The sequence below is a fragment of the Passer domesticus genome, chromosome 7, assembly GCF_036417665.1.
Source record: "Passer domesticus isolate bPasDom1 chromosome 7, bPasDom1.hap1, whole genome shotgun sequence".
NCBI lineage: Eukaryota > Metazoa > Chordata > Aves > Passeriformes > Passeridae > Passer > Passer domesticus.
The window spans coordinates 53,241,027-53,258,219 of NC_087480.1; the positions used below are offsets into that span (position 1 = coordinate 53,241,027).

Below are 17,193 nucleotides of genomic sequence, written 5' to 3' on the forward strand. Positions count from 1 at the left end.
GCAGCCAGAGGTGTGCGTGTGCTCTCTGGTCAGGCTGCTGCACAGCTTCCCTCAGCCTGCTCACCCAAAAGTAAACTACTCATTATTGCTTGTTTGTCTGAAGTCACACACCTAGATGCATCTTGTGACAACAGAAGCTGGTGCTCATGGTTTCCCTCCCAGAAGATACGGTTGTAGCAAAGATAAAAATATTTTAAAATTAAAAAAAAAAAAAGGCAAGCAGGCACCAGGCAGGCAACTGTGTTCTGGTGTTTCTCTGTCCTCAAAGTTACACACACAGTGGCAGCCATACAAGCTGCTCTGCACTCTGCAGACACAATAGAGAAGACAGGCTACTCTGCAGATCAGCACCTCCAAGAGGCAGAGAGGTGAGGGCCAAAAGGGTGGTCTTAGTGAGCACAGGCCTTTTCTCTTTCAAGCTGCCAACAGCTGCCTAATCTAGCATGGACTGTATTAAATACCTCAGCAACACTGGGCTTCTCCTTTCATTCACAACAGCCACTGCAAAGAGAACTGCTCAGGTTAACACACACTTCACTAGAGGAAGTCACAGCTGGAACTCATAGAATAGCTACCTCCACCTCAGGGAAGATACACATCCCAGCCAAGAAAACTCCATCCTTTCTTTGAGATGGGAGAAGAGCAGAAATAGTCTGGCTTCCATCAGAGACTAGCTTACAGTATCCAGCCTTACAAGAGAGCAGGAAGAGTGTAACAGGCTACCTGGATGAAAATCTGGACTCCTCTGCATCACCATCTGCTCAGCAGGTGTGCAATGTTTAGCTCACTTAGGAATGATAATATAGGTTACAAAACCCCATAAAATAAAATTTTTTAAATCCCATGATTTTTGGGATGATAGTGGAAAAGGGCAAGATGTTGCACAAATGTCACAGAATGAGCTTTCCCAGACATTTCATCCCAGAGCAGGGATTGCTGATGCTGGTTCCAGCAAGCAGCATTAAAGCTCATGTTGCTGCTGCTTCTTTCACAGGTACTCACTGGTCAAGGGAAGAAAAAAAACAAACCAAACCAAACAAACAAACAAACAAAAAAACAAACAAACAAACAAAAAAAAACCAACCAAAAAAAAACAAAACAAAACCATCCTATTCAGTAACAGGAGAAACCAATAAAGACAGCAGCTTCTTTCTGTAGAGGAAACAAAAATTAAATTTAGGACAAGCTAATTTTCTTCAGTTTGACAATTCAAACTGTGAGTTTGTCCTCTCCAAGAGCACTTGTGGGGCTACAACACTGCTGGCAACTTCCTCTCAGCAGAGATTCCTGTCCTCTGTCAAGCAAGCTAGTGAGGAGCCATCATTACTGCAGTGAAATCAGTGAGATGGGATGTAGTACCAGAAAGGGAGGTGAATGTGACCCTTCTAGCTTAATTATAATAGTCAATTGTGATGTAGCTACTGTATTTAACTATTCTGCAGAAACAGATCATGATGTCCACTCAGCTCTTCAGAGATTAGGGCCCACCCCCTGCCAAAAGCTCAGTACAGCTGGTACTTTCAGGAGCAGCTTCTTCAGAAGCCCAGAAATGGTAATGCCTGGAATATGCTTCTCTGTGCCCTGGGCAAATCTTCCCCCACATTTGGGCTGAGGTACATAAAGAGCTGTACAAGGAAGCGAGCTTCCCTGCACAAATGTATTAAACATCATTACTAAATCCCAAGGGAAAAGGAAACCAGGGAACAGATTCTCCTTGTTAATCACAAAGTACTTGTCATGTGACTCAGCCTGCAGATTGTGACCAGCATGAGGGGTTTTGTTTTTGCTGCTTTTGAAAGAAGAGCTTGTTTAATGCTACAACAGCATTCAAAGCAGCTCTGGGACTAGAGAGCATTCCTATCTGCTCAACATAGCTCGGAAAGACTTCTGTGCCTGTTTCTGAAACAGAGGCTCTGACTCAGGTGCACTGATACAGAATGTTAATGAAAAATATGCAGTGGCTTAGAGCAGATGTTCAGTTAGAGGAAGAGGGAAAAATCTAAGGGTCATTCTTTCTACTCTACATGGAGCTTAAGACCTTAAAATGCCCCATGCTGGAAATCCAGGTCGAACTGTTTAATGGTGCCTGCTCTGGCTGCTGCCTCCAGGAAGGACTGTGGGACCCACATGGCCATTCTGGCTGGAGTAGTTCCCCCTCCTAATTCAAATCAGGAAAGGGAATAAGCACAATTTGAAATAAAGTTTTATAAAATAATCAGTCTCTTCAGACACTGTCTGCAGCTATCTGTCTTCCAGCCAGCTTGTTGAGTCTCTTTCAGATGTGAAGCCCAGCACTGCAGGAAAACTTCGTTTAAGCAGCTGGGAACAACTCAAGGACACATTCAGTTTGAGCCCTCTCTTCATATGTCACAAGTTGACTTTGTGCTGCCACTTGCTGAGATGTTGGAGGAGGTCTGAGACAACAGGGCAGGACTGTCCCCATCCTGCTCCCTGAAGGGCCATGCCTCTCTCTCCAGCTCAGTGGGAGGACTAACACTGAACAGAGGCTTTGTAGACTCTAACACAGTAATTTTCAGTAGGTCATCTTCTACCTCCATCTCTTCAGAAGGGGGACCTCCTGCAAAGACTTGTGGTGAGCCACGTCCCTCAGAGTTCACTGAATTCTCAGCTGGGAGCTTTTTGTAAGATAGTGACCCAGACTGGGCCAGCACTAATGGTTGATCACATGCTGGATCTCCACGTGTGTTCTCAACAGGGCAAAACCCATTTTCCTCCTGGGCCACTGGCCCATCTGAACAGTCCATATCCTCTTCTTGTCCTGGTGCAAGAAGAAACTCTGTTCTGTGAGGCTTGGCATGAAAGGGGGGAATCTCTGACACACCGTATTTAGTGCTACTCAAGAGTTTTTGCCGAACCTCTGCACCTAACTGGGCTGGGTCACACCTGCCCACAGTTGAAGACAGTCCCCCAAAGAGGCCATATTCCTTGTGTGGTAATTCAGGGGAGAGTGGAAGCGATCTGCATCTCCTCCCAGGAAGAAGGGAAAGGTCTTGCCAGTCTGTGCTGTACGCTTGCCGGAACTGGGACTGGCTGGCTTTCAGGCCTCCACCTGCCTCTGGAGAGTGCAAGTCAAACACCAGGGAGATCACAGACTTGCTTGGCATGTCAAAGAATTTGATCTTTCCCCCCTTGAGGTCCTCGCGGGCACTGAAGGGATTCACTTTCCGGCCTAACCCTTTGCTGGGTGTGTAGTAGGGGTCCTGCACGTTGATCTTCCTGGAGGGCTTGCGGGAGAAGATATCGGACTGGCTGCGTGACAGCCAGATATTGCGGCGCGGACGGGGTGACTTGGGTGGGATCTTATCATCCAAGGAACTCAAACGTTTTACTCCTGGTCCTTTGTCAATTGATCCTGAGTACAAAAAGAGAAACACTCTTAGCTTAAAGAAGCTCCATATAGCTGTGCACCTGCTCACTCACAGAGCCTTCACGACCACTGTAAAAAAAAAAAAAGCTGTTTCTGATATTCCAAACTATGCTCCATAAGCACATGTCTGCTCCTTCCTTTTAAGCTGCTGCACAAACAAGTACACCATTCTCTTCTCTTCTCCTCAGTGTATTTAAGGCCCCTGCAAACCTCCTTGCTGCCAGTACACTGCCACAGCAGAGATGGCACGGGGTGGTTGGAGAAGAACAATTTGCATGTTCTAGATTTATCATCCTGGCTTCCAGTAGAGGTTGCCCAGGCGCTGTTGGTGCTACTGACCACAAAAGAGAACCAGTACAAAACAGTTGCCAAAGAAACTGGCACTTTTTCACCCTGATGGGAAATGTCTAAGATTAAAAAAAAAAATCTCTCCTTGTACCATGCAGATTTTAAGTCATTATATCCCAGCCTTCTTTCAGTACATTATCCAGTACAAAACTGGAGATATGTGAGAGTCTGACCCTAATGAATAGGAGTTTAGAAGTTGTACATATGCCTGTGTATTTGCACCCATTGCACACACAGACATTTATAAATAAAAGCTGTATCACTAGATTAGGATGAGAAACTGGTAGATGTTAACTCCCCAGGTGTTTGGAACATGCATCTGTCGTGGGCTCTCAAGGTGCCTCTGAAGAGCCATGTTAGAGAGCAATAACAAATGGGTATAAAGAAGTGATTTCTCCTTTTGACTACCATTTCCAGAATAGCACATGGATTTTCACTTTTCCCCTGAAATACTGCCACAGTTTAGACTACAGTCATTCCATGTAGGAAAGACTATGCAGAACAGCATGTAACACTTCTCAAAGAAGTACTTGTTTTGTACATGTACTCCAAAGGGAGAATGCCAGAAAAAAAAAAACAAACCAAAACCAAACATCAAAAGAAAAATCCCAACCCAAACAAACAAACAAACTTCCTTTTTAACTCACACCTCTTTTAGATGCTTTCCGGGTGTGGGAGAACTACCACATGCACTAACTCTTTGTGGTTTGACATAGAGAAAAATTATTTCAATCTACAACTATATTACAGATCAATAATTATTTCTATATGTTGCATATTTGTATATCCACATAATATAAGAAACTATTTTAAATGTACTCTAAGTTTCTAATGCCAAAAGTGTACTAACATAAAACACCCAAGCCCAGGCTACAAGTGTTTGCTCCCCACACCAGGTGGCACCAGACAGCTTTAGAGAACACCTTTCAAGGCCAACATTCCCAAGCAGACCTGGGACTCATCTTTTCTCGTCTTTCAGAGTATTTCTAGGTACTTTATAATACTCTTGCATCTTCTGTGCTCTTCCTCCTGAAGGAATTTAAGAAGCTTCTAAATATTACAAGTAACATACACCAAAGAAATTATGTATATGTACGAAATATGGCAGCAATAAATCAAAAATTTATGGATTTTCATATACTATCAGCAATTTACAAACCCATTCCCAAATGAACTCTAAATTTCCTCTCAAGATCTTGGGCACAGAATATTATCAGGCACTTTAAGAAACCGTTAGCTGCTTTTTCACCAAAGGACATTCCACAATGCAAAGCATAGAGCATTGCTCCAATAATTTTCAGGGCTTGTGTAAAATCATTCATAAACCATAAATAAAACCATATATAGCCGAATACCAGTTTTCAAAGTATGAAGCTTTTCCTCCTCTTGCTGTGAGCACCCAGCAATGTTTGTAGAAGACACACATTTACCTTTTGGTTTTCTTTCATTGTTGTCAAGGTTCGAGAACTTTCTGTCTCTCTCCGAGTCCTCATTTCTCAGGCGGTTTAACATTCCCTCCAGTGTTTTGACAATATCAGCAAATGAAGGACGCAACTTTGGATCCATCTGTGAATGCACACAAATCAAATAAGTCCACGTGGGTTTGTCCATGCTATTCTGCTTATACAGTGACAGAGAGAGGGACAATCTGAGGAAACTGAGGAAATTCAAAATGGTTTTAAGTATGTTGTCATCGCAAAAAAAAAAAAAAAAAGAAGGGGAACAGCAGTATTCTATTACACCTCTCACATTTAATCATCAATTTGTAAATAGTCTATGAAAAGGAAAAATTTTGAATTGTAAAGGTGGGAAACTCTCAGATTCAGGGCTTGTGAGGGGGGTTGATTGGTTTGCTTAAAACAGCTTGAATAGTTCACGATTTCTTTCTGGACTCTGGTTACCAAACAGAGATTATATACCAATGTTATTTCAAAAGGACTACACAAAACAACATGGCTATGTCAGTCTTCAAAAGGTTGTAGTTATTCCATCATCTCCTCGTGGCTTTAATTAATACACACCTAAATGGCACTGCTGATCTTAAAGCTGAAAATGTTGTATTTTTCCATCTGTTAATGAGCCATACTACTCAGTGTACTGAAGCAAGGGTAGTTATATAATTTGACAAAGCTATAAATTAGGAAAAAGAAAACTCCATCTTTCTCAGGTAAAATATTCCCCCTGCTCATCAATATGTATTAGTCTGTATTTCTCAGTATGCATGTATTTATTCACTCTAGCAGATATAGATCTCTAAACAAAGTCCAACACTGAAATTGTACCACAGGGCAAGCAGCTTCCTTTAAGCAGTAACTTTGAAAGCATTTCATCATTTTGAGCATTGACTACGTATATATATCACAGGCTTCACTACTGTAGGTAGCAACACCTAATTCAGCAGCTGAAAGTTAACTTTATTCCAGTAATATAAACTGTTCTGCTTGACCTGATTTCTGTTTCCAGCCTGCTAAAGGCTTTTTCAGAGTGGACAAGCCAAGACAGATCCCACCTCTACAATGGGAACAGTAGTGCTTTGTACACAACAAACCCCAAAGACCTCCCTGATACTGCCCTGCAGGTTGTTTGAGATGAATGTTTCTGAAGACAACTGGTGTGATCAGGAATGCCAGAACATCTAGCAACAAGGGGAAAAGTGCTAAAAATTCCTATGAACAGTAACAAAAACCAAAGAAACCACACTTGAAGAACTCAACAGCAGCAAGAAAATTGTTCTAAAGCAGCAGCTGGAATTTACTGGCATTGAAAACATTTTTCTGCATTCCCTATTTCACTGAAAGAGTAGGGCAGGGGCAACACTAAAGCACACACTGTACTCTGACAAACTTACTAATTTGGGAATCTTACGGAGCTGTTGCAAGCTACAGGAAGTTAGAGGAAATAAAAAGAGCTCTCTGGCTATTTTAATTTGTGCTAGGTAAGATCTAAGGCAAGAGCAGCAATGGAAAAGTTACTCAGAGAAGTATCTGCCTCTTCCATCCCTGAGCAGTCCAAATTCTGCTCAAATGGAAGAGAAGATTCCTTCTCAAATCAGCAGTTACCAACAGCTTAGCTCATCCTGGCAAGCTTTTTGCATGATCATTTATGATTACATTTATTAAATATTCCCACAAGTAGGTTTATAATTGTTGGATTCTTGCAGGTGCTTATTTACAAACCCCCACACTTTCTAACAGTAAGTTAAATTTTAATCCACTACTCATACATGTCAGTTTTTACTGGTTTTCTTAGGGTGCCTTAGAACACATTTCCTGGCTGTAGGAAATCCCAGGGCTTTGCACATTAGTTCAGCTAGGCTATACAGTTCACACCTTGCTGACCTATTAAATAATAAAAAGGTACATAAACGTCCATGTCTCAGAGAAAATCACCACCCTGATCACCTCTTACTGAGGCACAGATGCTTAGGAAGATATCAGAAAGCCTTATCTGTTACTCTCTTTCCCTTCTAGGTGAGTGGTATGTGAATTCCAGCATGCCCCACACTGAAATCAGCATATTAATGGCCAGATCACAAGACAGTAATTTCCATTTCAATTCAGCAAAGGGACATTTATTATACAGGAAGCTGCATTTAACAATAATGAGCAGGAGAAAACCCTTCTTCTCTGAGCACACCAAATTTTACATGAGAATATAAGGTCACTGCCTCTTCCTTCATGAGAAGCTTTACTCCAAAGTTCTGAGCTGAAAAATTGCTTTGAATCATGCTCCATGTGTTTGGATGCAATACCATTTCTGGAGTCTGCAGGTGGGAGCTGAGCTTTTCCAAAGTCAAATCCTCCTTTAGCGCTCATGTAATCAAAGGGTTCCATAAACAGAGTGAGATGTACCCCTATCCAGGTGAAGCAAGCTCTGCTGTACTAAGGTGAAATAAGAGGAGTTAAATACCTCATCCATATGTAAGTTCCACAAACATCTTAAAAATTAAATTATGCTATGTGGTGCCAAGAGCAGCAGTCACTGCCCCCATTCTCACCTTTATACCACTCTCTCCTTGAACACGGGCTTTTGTACTAATACAAAGTAAAGAGAGACATCAGGTCAAAAATAGCCACCAAAAGCACAAAGAGATGAGACTTCTTAAAAGCACTCACTTGGACACAATGCTGGCATCAGTTCCAGCACAGTCTGGTTGTGAATCCAGGGCCAAGTTTTGTGCAGTAAAATTTTTTTAAGTTGCCTCTACTTAAGTTGAGCAAACTGGACATTCTCAACTTCAGCTGAATGTGGTGGAAGCTCGGGTTCTCTTATTTTATATAAACTGGTTAACATAAATTGGTACCAGTAACACTGTTACAGGATAACCAGCAGAAGAGATCTACTGCCCTGGAGTTTTCACAATAAGGAGCCAGAAAGGTATCTACTATCACAATTTTACTTGAATAATTGCCAGAAATTTTTTTCCATACAGCACATGGCCTATAGCCTTACAGATATTAAGTAATTTCAGTCCAAGTTTGGGTTTTGTGACACAGGCTAAGGATTTGGATGTCAAACCCCTTTTCCAAAAGGCATCATAGAGACACTTTGTAATAGTTTAATGCCTGCTCTTGGTTTGTTTATCCCCTCTGTTCGTAAGAGCAACTCAGTCCTTCCTTCATAGCTCAGTGGGTCTGCACACAACAGCAGCTGGATTTTGTCAGCCCGAGGGTTAGCCAGTGTCAATGGCATCCAACTGGTTATGGTCAGCCTGAGCAGCCTGCAAGAAGCTGTTCAGTGTGCCAGACCTGTTTGTTTGGCATGACAGAACACTGAATTGCAGAAACACAGAACAGACCTTTGAGCAAGGGGAGGGGAAGGATTATAAAAACTGAAGGGGACTTCCTGGGCTGCCAGAAGGTACACTGCTTCTAGAGGTAGGTTCTTCAAATCTCTCCTGTAAATGCTTCAAGCTTTTTCTTCAAAAGCCAGAGGGATTTAGAGTTAGGCCTCTCCCTTTCAAATAAGATACTCACATTACAGCAGTTGAAGGCCAGCTGGAGGAAGTCAGGAGGACAGTCTCCCACCATGTGCTGGAAGGAATCATAATCTAATCCAAAATTCTGTACAAATGACAACAAAGCATAGAGAAATAAATGAGATCTTCTATCTAGCTCAAAGCATTCATATTCTTTTAGGGGATCCCTATGTGAAGTTATCAGCAATAACCATGAACACCTTTCTCAGTAACCACATAACAGAGGAGTTAGAGAAAACTTCATGCACACTCCAAACTGCAGGGTCCCCAGTGGGGATTACTGACACAGGATAGCTGTAAAACAAGGGGCTGACATCAAAGCCCATCCTTTCTCCTGGAGTCAAATGCAATCCATTGCACTGGAAATGCTGCCTGTGTGGATTTGGAAACAATACCATATACTATGATGTTTCACTGTAGTGATTTTCATAGTGCAAATTAACAGCCTACTCCAAAACCAGAGGCTTTGCTCTGATGGAAAAATATCAGTTAAAATGGCTAACTTGTCAGTGGATGGTAGACTGGTAATACAAATTATCAAATTCCTTAAGTGCATATCTATAAAATCTGAAGAGCAGACTAAAAAAAGAATCTTTTATTTATTGCAGTTCAAGACTTAAGCAATTTTCCATTTTCAGAAATGGAGGGGGATAGACAATTTGGAATAACCCCACAAAGGATCAAAAGCTGCCCTGTAGATGGGACAAAGAAAGAAAAAAGTATCTTTAATTAGTCAATTATAGCTCAGATCCACTGTGCTTAGCAGAGTTCACACAAAAATGAGGGTTAACTTATTTTACTGCTGTTAGCACAGCTCCAGCCCCTTTGACAAGGAGGGGGCTGCTTAGTGCACACAGAGTGCCAAAATGTCTCGTTGTGAGCCTGGCAAGAAGTCCACATGAGCTATCACTCCACAAAAGGAAGAGTTTGCATTGCAATGCTCTCGATGCCCTGCCAGTTAGGGCAGAAAGGACTCCCATGAGGGTTGCAGATGCACAGTCTCTGAGAAAGTGTCTTCAATGGAGCTTCCTACAATAACAGCATAAAAAGCAAAAGCTTTTTACAGGCTATTTTTAATGTCACACCTATTCATCCTATCTTTGACAGCAGTGGCAGAAGTTCTAAAGGCTGAGCTGTTATCATGGCAGACTCAGCACCTCCCACCAAGGTTATAAACACAACCACTTACCTCTGTGCGAGGGAGATAGTCTGGGTCTGCCTGTATTCTTGCTATAATCTCACACAGAATTATGCCATAGGAGAACACATCTGCCTGAGAGAGAAAAAAATTAATAGACACATGGTTCAGCTATGAATGCTCAGCATTCTTATCTGCCACTGAGTTTCTCCTTACCCCAAATGGCTATCATGAAACAACTAAACAACACCACAGCCTCAAACACTGAGCAACTGCATTAAAGCTAACATTTTCCATGTGAAGAAACCCATGCTCACAGAAAGCATTCTTGTTGTACAAATAACAATGATAAATTCAAAATTCTTTCAAGAAAAAAAAAGAAAACCCCACCAAACCACTCTTAATTCAGCAATGCAAACATTTAAAAAAATAAAAAATCCTTCCTTGCATGAAGAATAGTGAAGTTCCATCTGATGTCCTACCCATGGGAATAATTAAAAATATGGCTAAAACATGGCATGCCCATATATCACTGTGGTTAGAAAAACAGGTTTAGAATACATGATTCACAGCCTAGTCAGAACAACAATGCTATTTTTAAGAAAAATTATATTTTCCTCTTCTCAGTTCAGTACCTCTGGAGAACTGTCTTCCCAAAGCTTGAGATACCTAGCAGCACTGCATATCAGGTTTAATTTCCATGACATTTAGTAACCACTTATCTGACTACATCTAGAGCTGCACAGTTCCTCAGATTTCCACCCACCTGAATTTTTCAGGTAATAAAATTCAGGAAAACGTGGAATACAAGTCTACAGGGCAGAAGCATGAATCCCTCATCCCTTATCAGGCTTGTTTATATGTCACCTTTCATGCTGATGAGGTACGACATCTGCTTCCTCTTTAGTCCTCCCTATGGTAGGGTCAATGAGGAATGTGGCATCAGAAATTTGGGTACTTAATTATTAATTTAGGTCAATTAAACTCTTTGAAATTGTAATTATTACATTCATTACTGAGGTAGTTACTGCTTTCCTGCAAGTTAAAAGTACCTTCAATTAAACAGAGTATTAATTACCAGATATAGAGAGGTACAGGATGTGGGCTTTATCACATAAAAGCTGCACTGGCAGAGCTGAAGTAATGGAGACAAAATCCTGTGTAAAGAGATTGATTGAAAACACCACTTCTAAAACCCAGTATGACCTGATCCTCCTCTGAAAGAAACATTTCCCAATGACATAAACGGGAAAACTTAGAAATACCTTTGGAGAACATTTTGTCTTCTCAAGGTATCTCACCTTAAGACATGCGGGTTTATTTTTTGTATTTATACACATACAGTATATATTTACACACACAGAATTGTGCAAGTTTACATACAGACCTTTTACTTCTACCCAGATTTCATTAGTGTACAGTCAGGGAAGCAACTTTGCTACATTTCTCAGACTTGGTTAAATTAAATTGTGTTAGGTTAACCAAACATTACTATATTTCAGTATGTGGAGTGTTTCAGAATGGAATTAGCATAACACAGAACAATCATAAAGCCAATTCTGTTTCCATACAAGATTAAACACCATGAATTACAAATATTGCTATTTAATTCTCACTCTCCCTTACTGAGTACAGAAACATCATAAGTGAAAAAACAATAGTTTTAATATGATGGAAATTCTAAATCTTGCATACTGCTACAGAAGAAAAACATTTTGACAACTAATTGCATTTATATCATGTACCTACCTTTTCATTGTAGGGCTCATCTCTGAGAACTTCTGGTGCCATCCAGAAAGGTGAACCCACAACTGGTAACTTCTCACTATATAGATGTGGGATAGGTAGGGATGGGAGGTGGTGGGAGAGAAGGAAGAATTATTAATTAAATGATCAAGCATTGCTATTAACTTTCCCAATCAATTAGTCATATTTTATTTCCAGTTTAAAGTGCACAGCCACTTTAAAAGAATGTTTTATTTTAAGATCACAGCTGTTCAATAGTTTTTATTGCCTAACTCTTGGCAGAATTGTCTCCTTCATCTACACATGAAAATGTTTGTAGACATCAGTTTTGGGCTAGAGGCCAAGTTCTCCATTCATCTAGCAAGACATGCAGGTATCCATCCCTAGATGATGTACATGCAGCTCTGAATGAAGTCACACTTACTATTAAAAAAAAAAATTAAAACAGTATTAAAAAAAATAAAAATCAAGTTGGACCAGACGAATCCTTTAGTATGGAAAAAGGTAATTAGAATAGATCCAATTTGAAAAAAATTGCAGTTTCCATAAAGCTGAATACTGGGGCTTTAAGAAAGGCTCCAGCCTGTCACCCAGCTGATCTTGAGGGAATACCTATTTAAAAAAGAAAAGGCCTCTGAAGGCCTCAAAGTAGCATGGCTTGTTACCAGCAAACTGGAAAGAACAAAGCTGCTTTTGAAAATGGAGGTAAAACTAGATAAAAACAAAATAGTGGCTAATAGTGCTAATGCAGCAATTCTATTATGCTGCTGGCTTTGGTCTCAAGCTACCTTAACTGTAATCTCAGTTTTCAGGGCATCTCAAAGCTGGGTATTAAGGACACCTTAAGGCACTTGCAGTGTCTTCCTGATTTTGTGATGGGTTCATCTGAAAACAGCTGAAGCTTTCAGCACCTCACAGGGTGCTCCACAGCAGCTACAAGACAGACATAGGCTGCACTTATCAGTAGCTTGTAAATTAAGATGTTTGTTTTAAGCTTTTAGATCCAATATTTCACCAATATTAATGCAAACTTTCATATCTCTCAATATATGGTTTTAGGATATGTGCTGTTTAAAAACTGTGCAGAGCCAAGATCAACTTTTATTGTTTTCTTTGCAGTCAGAAGTGCTGGAAAGCTTTTATTTATTTCACACAGGAGCACACGCTGAGAAAATCTGACAGGACATTTCACAGTCAGAATACTCTGCAATACACAAGTCAATATACAGAGAGAACAACGAAATTCTTGTCCTTGATCTCTCTAATGGAGGGATGACAAAAGGACTATTTTCAATTGTGACAATAGCTTGTGACAGTCCCCTGTGTATTCCTCAAATGAGTTAAGATTATAATTTCATCCTAGGGAAAAGAAAATTGTAAGCTAATGTTAGTTAGTAATTTAATAATTAATTTTATTTTACTCTGTTATAATCCTGGATCATAAAAACTAACCCAGAGGTTAAATAAGAATAATGCTGAAATGACAATGAATATTGTTTATGAAAGTGCAAAGAAGCTAAAGTTGCGTGAAATCAACAAATGACATTTATTACAAATAATATATGCCTAATCCAGAATGCTGGACAGTATTTTTTATTATTGTGTCTGGTTTGTGTTTTGGGTTTTTTTAAACCCAAAATTCCCAAGTACCACCTTAAAAGATCTACCAAAAAGCTTGAGCAAATGCTTTAGTGCTTGGAACATTTTTGAAGAATAAATATCACCACTAAATATCAGAATGGTCAGTAATAAAGGCTGGACCATTATGGCTATCCAGCCTGCAGTTCCAGACTGAAGGCTGAGGGTACTTTTTGGAAATTCTGTACCAGTGTGCAATAACAGTCTCAGGGATCTGGCTCACTAGAGCTTCTGACCTGCATTTGTCCTACAACTCTGACTTCATTTAGATTAGCTCACATACCTGTGATCAGGAATTTTCTCTGCTAAACCAAAGTCTCCAACTATTGCTGAGTATCCATTCTCATCGTGTTTGATTAAACAGTTCTGGAAAAAAAACCAACAAAAAACAAAAGCCAAACAGAAGAGTTATTATCTGGGCATGAAACCTCTGTGACATTCCAGATTAAAAATAGATAAAACAAGACTACAAATATAGTTTGGAAGATATTCATCTATGAGAAGCTTTTGTCTGAGAGCAACAACCCTTTTCCCCCACCCTCCCCCTGCACTATCACATGTCTATCAAACTTAAGATGCTGCAAACAGCCTTCCACTTAGCTAATAATCCACTTAAAAACTTGCTGAGAAGGCAGGCAGCCACAGGCAGCACATATCCTGCTAGGTTTTAACAAGAATTAAGATGATTTAGCTCCTTTATGCTCAAATATGCAATACATGCTGTTCACTATGACACCTTACATTTTCTCTTTACAATTTGCCTGTACCTGACGAGAATACAAGATCAGAGCAGACTCTAAATGCCTTTCTATGTTTTGTTGCATTAACTACTGAAAAGGAACTCACTGCTTTGCAGTAAGCTTCCACCAGAAAATATAAGATGTGACCAAGTCATATGTACTTTTAGAGTCTCAGATTTCTTTATTTTACAGTACATCATAAGACATGATTTAAGAGAAAAGTAATAGGGAAATGCTGTCAGTCTTTTCTTTTCAGATGTACCCTCCAGTGTCAGGATGGAGGGCAGCTTAAGGACACATGCAGATAATTGTGCTCTCACAGCATCACATCCCACACAGGGTATTATCGATTTCTTTTTGTTTTTTATTTACAACTCTGAGAAATATCCTTTGACCATTGCAGTAGCACATCTTTTCCCATTTCACCAAATGAATCGATAGCTGATTCGCTGCATTTTGTTCTGTCCTGCAATAGATGGAACAAGACAGAGAATTCCTTCCTTTCCCACGTGTTGTTCTGTATCCTCCTGCTGGCAGTACAATAGCAGTGACAGCAGCAAACCCACTGCTGACTCCTGCCGAGTGGTACCCTGCATTAATTAGCTAAACAGCAGGAAACACTTTCTGCCTTTCTTGTGCCTGGATACACAAAAGCCCCTTGCTGACCCCAGAGCATTAGCTTGTCTGTACAATGCAACAACCAAGAAAAGTGAGTCCCTTGTCTAAAAGATCAAGTTCAGGTCATCACTGTTTACATTATTCAGAGGCGATTGTGGCTTAGGCCATGAAGTGAGTTTTCTTCCTGCCAATTAAAAGGTTAAGCGAGCCACTCCTGCGATCATGTAAAGAAAATGCATGCCAGCCTCCTGAAACACATGCCAGGCTCCTGAGATGCAAAGCTTTATTTGTTTAGCATGACTCAAGTATAATAACTACAGTTAGTTTGGGGATTCATAAACATGTACCAAGTTAAATCAACTGTGCTTGCCCAAAGAGCAGCAAAGCTTCTCAGTTGCGGGCTTTGTTATCTTTTATCAAAGAGTGCATTCATTCAGCTTGCCTCTCTTTAAACATTTGGTCACAGTAAGTGGACTTAAAACTGAGAAGGATAAAACTACTGAAAAATCTTACTCAAATGATTCAGACAAGTGGAATTTCATTGTGTGCCACACAGAAACAAGTCCATGAGGACACCAAAGATTTTGCAGTGTTCAAGAAGGCTGATACTATTTTATAAAAAAAAAAAAAAATCAGGTTACTTTTCTGCCATAGATTTCTCAGTGACTAAAGATGATTCTTAATTCAACATTTTTTTAAAACCTCTATAATTTGTAAGCACTAGTTTTGAAATCTAAGTTTCCTTCTTGCATTATTCCTTTTATTCATTTTGAGAAGCAAGACAGCATTTCTTAATTTTACCTTCTGGGTTTTATGGATCATTGTCATTCTCCAATAACCCCTGATCTCCAAAATTTTGAGGAAACATTTACATCCCAACTAAGAACTATTTGCAACATAACTAAAAATCTGTATACTGATCTTAAGATCCACAATAATTTACAAGCCTGCTTTGTTACCAAAAGGAAGCTTAAATGAAACATCATCCTGACAGCAAATATTCCTTCAGGTTCTTACCAGGATCTAAACTCATCCCGTTAGACAGGGATACATCAATTGAAGCTGAACAATCCTACCCCCACCAAGCCCCAGGCAGTCTCAGCTTTCAGGTGCAGCACTGAACTGTTACACAAGTAGGTTATTCCTAGATAAATCATACATTAAATCAATGCTGCCTGACAGCTCTGAGCCCCTTCCCCGATGAGCAGGATTTGCCTGCAGCAGAGCCAGGCTCCCTTTCAGTGCAAGCATTTGGAGAGACCCAACAGCACAGACACCCCACTGCTGTGGGGTCCACAGGTCCCACAGGAGAGGCCATTCCACCAGGAGAAGGCACCAGGGGAAAGCCTTGGGCAACATTCCTGCTGATAGGAGCTGCTCTGCTGTGGTGGGCTGCACAAACTGTTCTCTCATTAGTGCACACTTGTCTTTTGTTTGCACATGAAGTGCTGAGTGTGAATTTAAATTCATTAGGTTATGCATTCCAATACAAGAGTGACTTTTTTATTCACACTTAAATCAGCCACAGGCAGGTGACATGTACCATACAATAAAATTCCAGCATCACTACAAATGCTCACTGTAGTGAAACTAAACTGATTTAATTCATCTGGAGCAAATTTTTACTTAGCTAAGCACTGACTTCCTGGAACCCAGAAAGAATGAAAGCCCATTCCTAGCAAAATCATTAGTAAACCCTTTCTGCATACACCAGCATGGTCAGATGTCACATCTCCAGCCTGTACTGCTCATTCAGGACAGGACTGCACAGATGGTAAAGCTGCATTCTGTGCTGAGATTCTCCAAGCAGTCAAGGTGAGCCCTCAGCACCACCACACTCCTTTTCTCCATGCTTCCCACTCAAGTAATGCCAAACCCACAGCACAGATAATGGAGTTACCAGATTTATGATGCAATTCATAAATAGGTGACATAACACAGCCCACTGTGGTTCATGTGCATTCAGTGAAAGACGGAAAGAATTCACATTCTACCAACAAGATAAATCAAGATCAAAAAGGGACAAAGCTTTGGTAGAGACTAAAAGGTTAAAAATAGCTTTTGAATTTTATCAAGAGGTGGTATCTTGGTAGGAACAGTACAATAGTACAAACTGCACTGTTTCTTCCAACAGTTTCACCAAAAAAAAATAGTATATTTCAGTGTGGTATGAAGTCCCATCAATGGATTTTAGCTCAGAGATGCAAGAGTTCAAACCCTTCACTAGTGCAAAGAGCCTCTCAACAACTGCCTATGAAATGAAATGCCAAGCAGCTTCACAACACGAGCTTTGAGAAAGCACTTTTGACTTACTATTGCACTATTTGTATAAGCTGCAAGGCAATAAAACTTGGTGACCTTTTCAGGCTTTCTTTGTGGACTTCTATGGACAGGGATGTTCTTCCTTTGGCAGCTCACACAGTCAAAGAGGGCAGTATTTGACTTCAGTTGAGTTTTTGAGGGTTTTTTTCCCTCCCAAAATAGGGACCTCATCAGTCCTTCCTGAGGCAGTCTCTTAATAGAAGCAAGGAGCTCTGCACATGAGTCTGAAAGAGTTAACAGAGCTGTTTATGCAGACAGATGTGAAAGAACATAAAGC

At 40.4% G+C, this 17,193-nt stretch overlaps 1 protein-coding gene across 7 annotated transcripts in view; it reads right to left on the bottom strand.

Moving 5' to 3' along the window:
• Positions 1–2,190: 2,190 nt before the first annotated feature.
• TESK2 (testis associated actin remodelling kinase 2) overlaps positions 2,191–17,193 on the bottom strand; it is a 106,402-nt gene continuing 91,399 nt past the window's right edge. For all 7 annotated transcript variants that reach the window (XM_064428719.1, XM_064428713.1, XM_064428718.1 and 4 more), the window contains 6 exons: positions 13,520–13,602; positions 11,602–11,677; positions 9,904–9,987; positions 8,713–8,799; positions 5,167–5,302; positions 2,191–3,373 (listed from right to left, as the gene is read on the bottom strand). In XM_064428719.1, the coding sequence (XP_064284789.1) occupies positions 2,361–3,373; positions 5,167–5,302; positions 8,713–8,799; positions 9,904–9,987; positions 11,602–11,677; positions 13,520–13,602 (1,479 nt within the window). In that variant the 3' untranslated portion in view covers positions 2,191–2,360. The remainder of the gene's footprint in view (positions 3,374–5,166; positions 5,303–8,712; positions 8,800–9,903; positions 9,988–11,601; positions 11,678–13,519; positions 13,603–17,193) is intronic.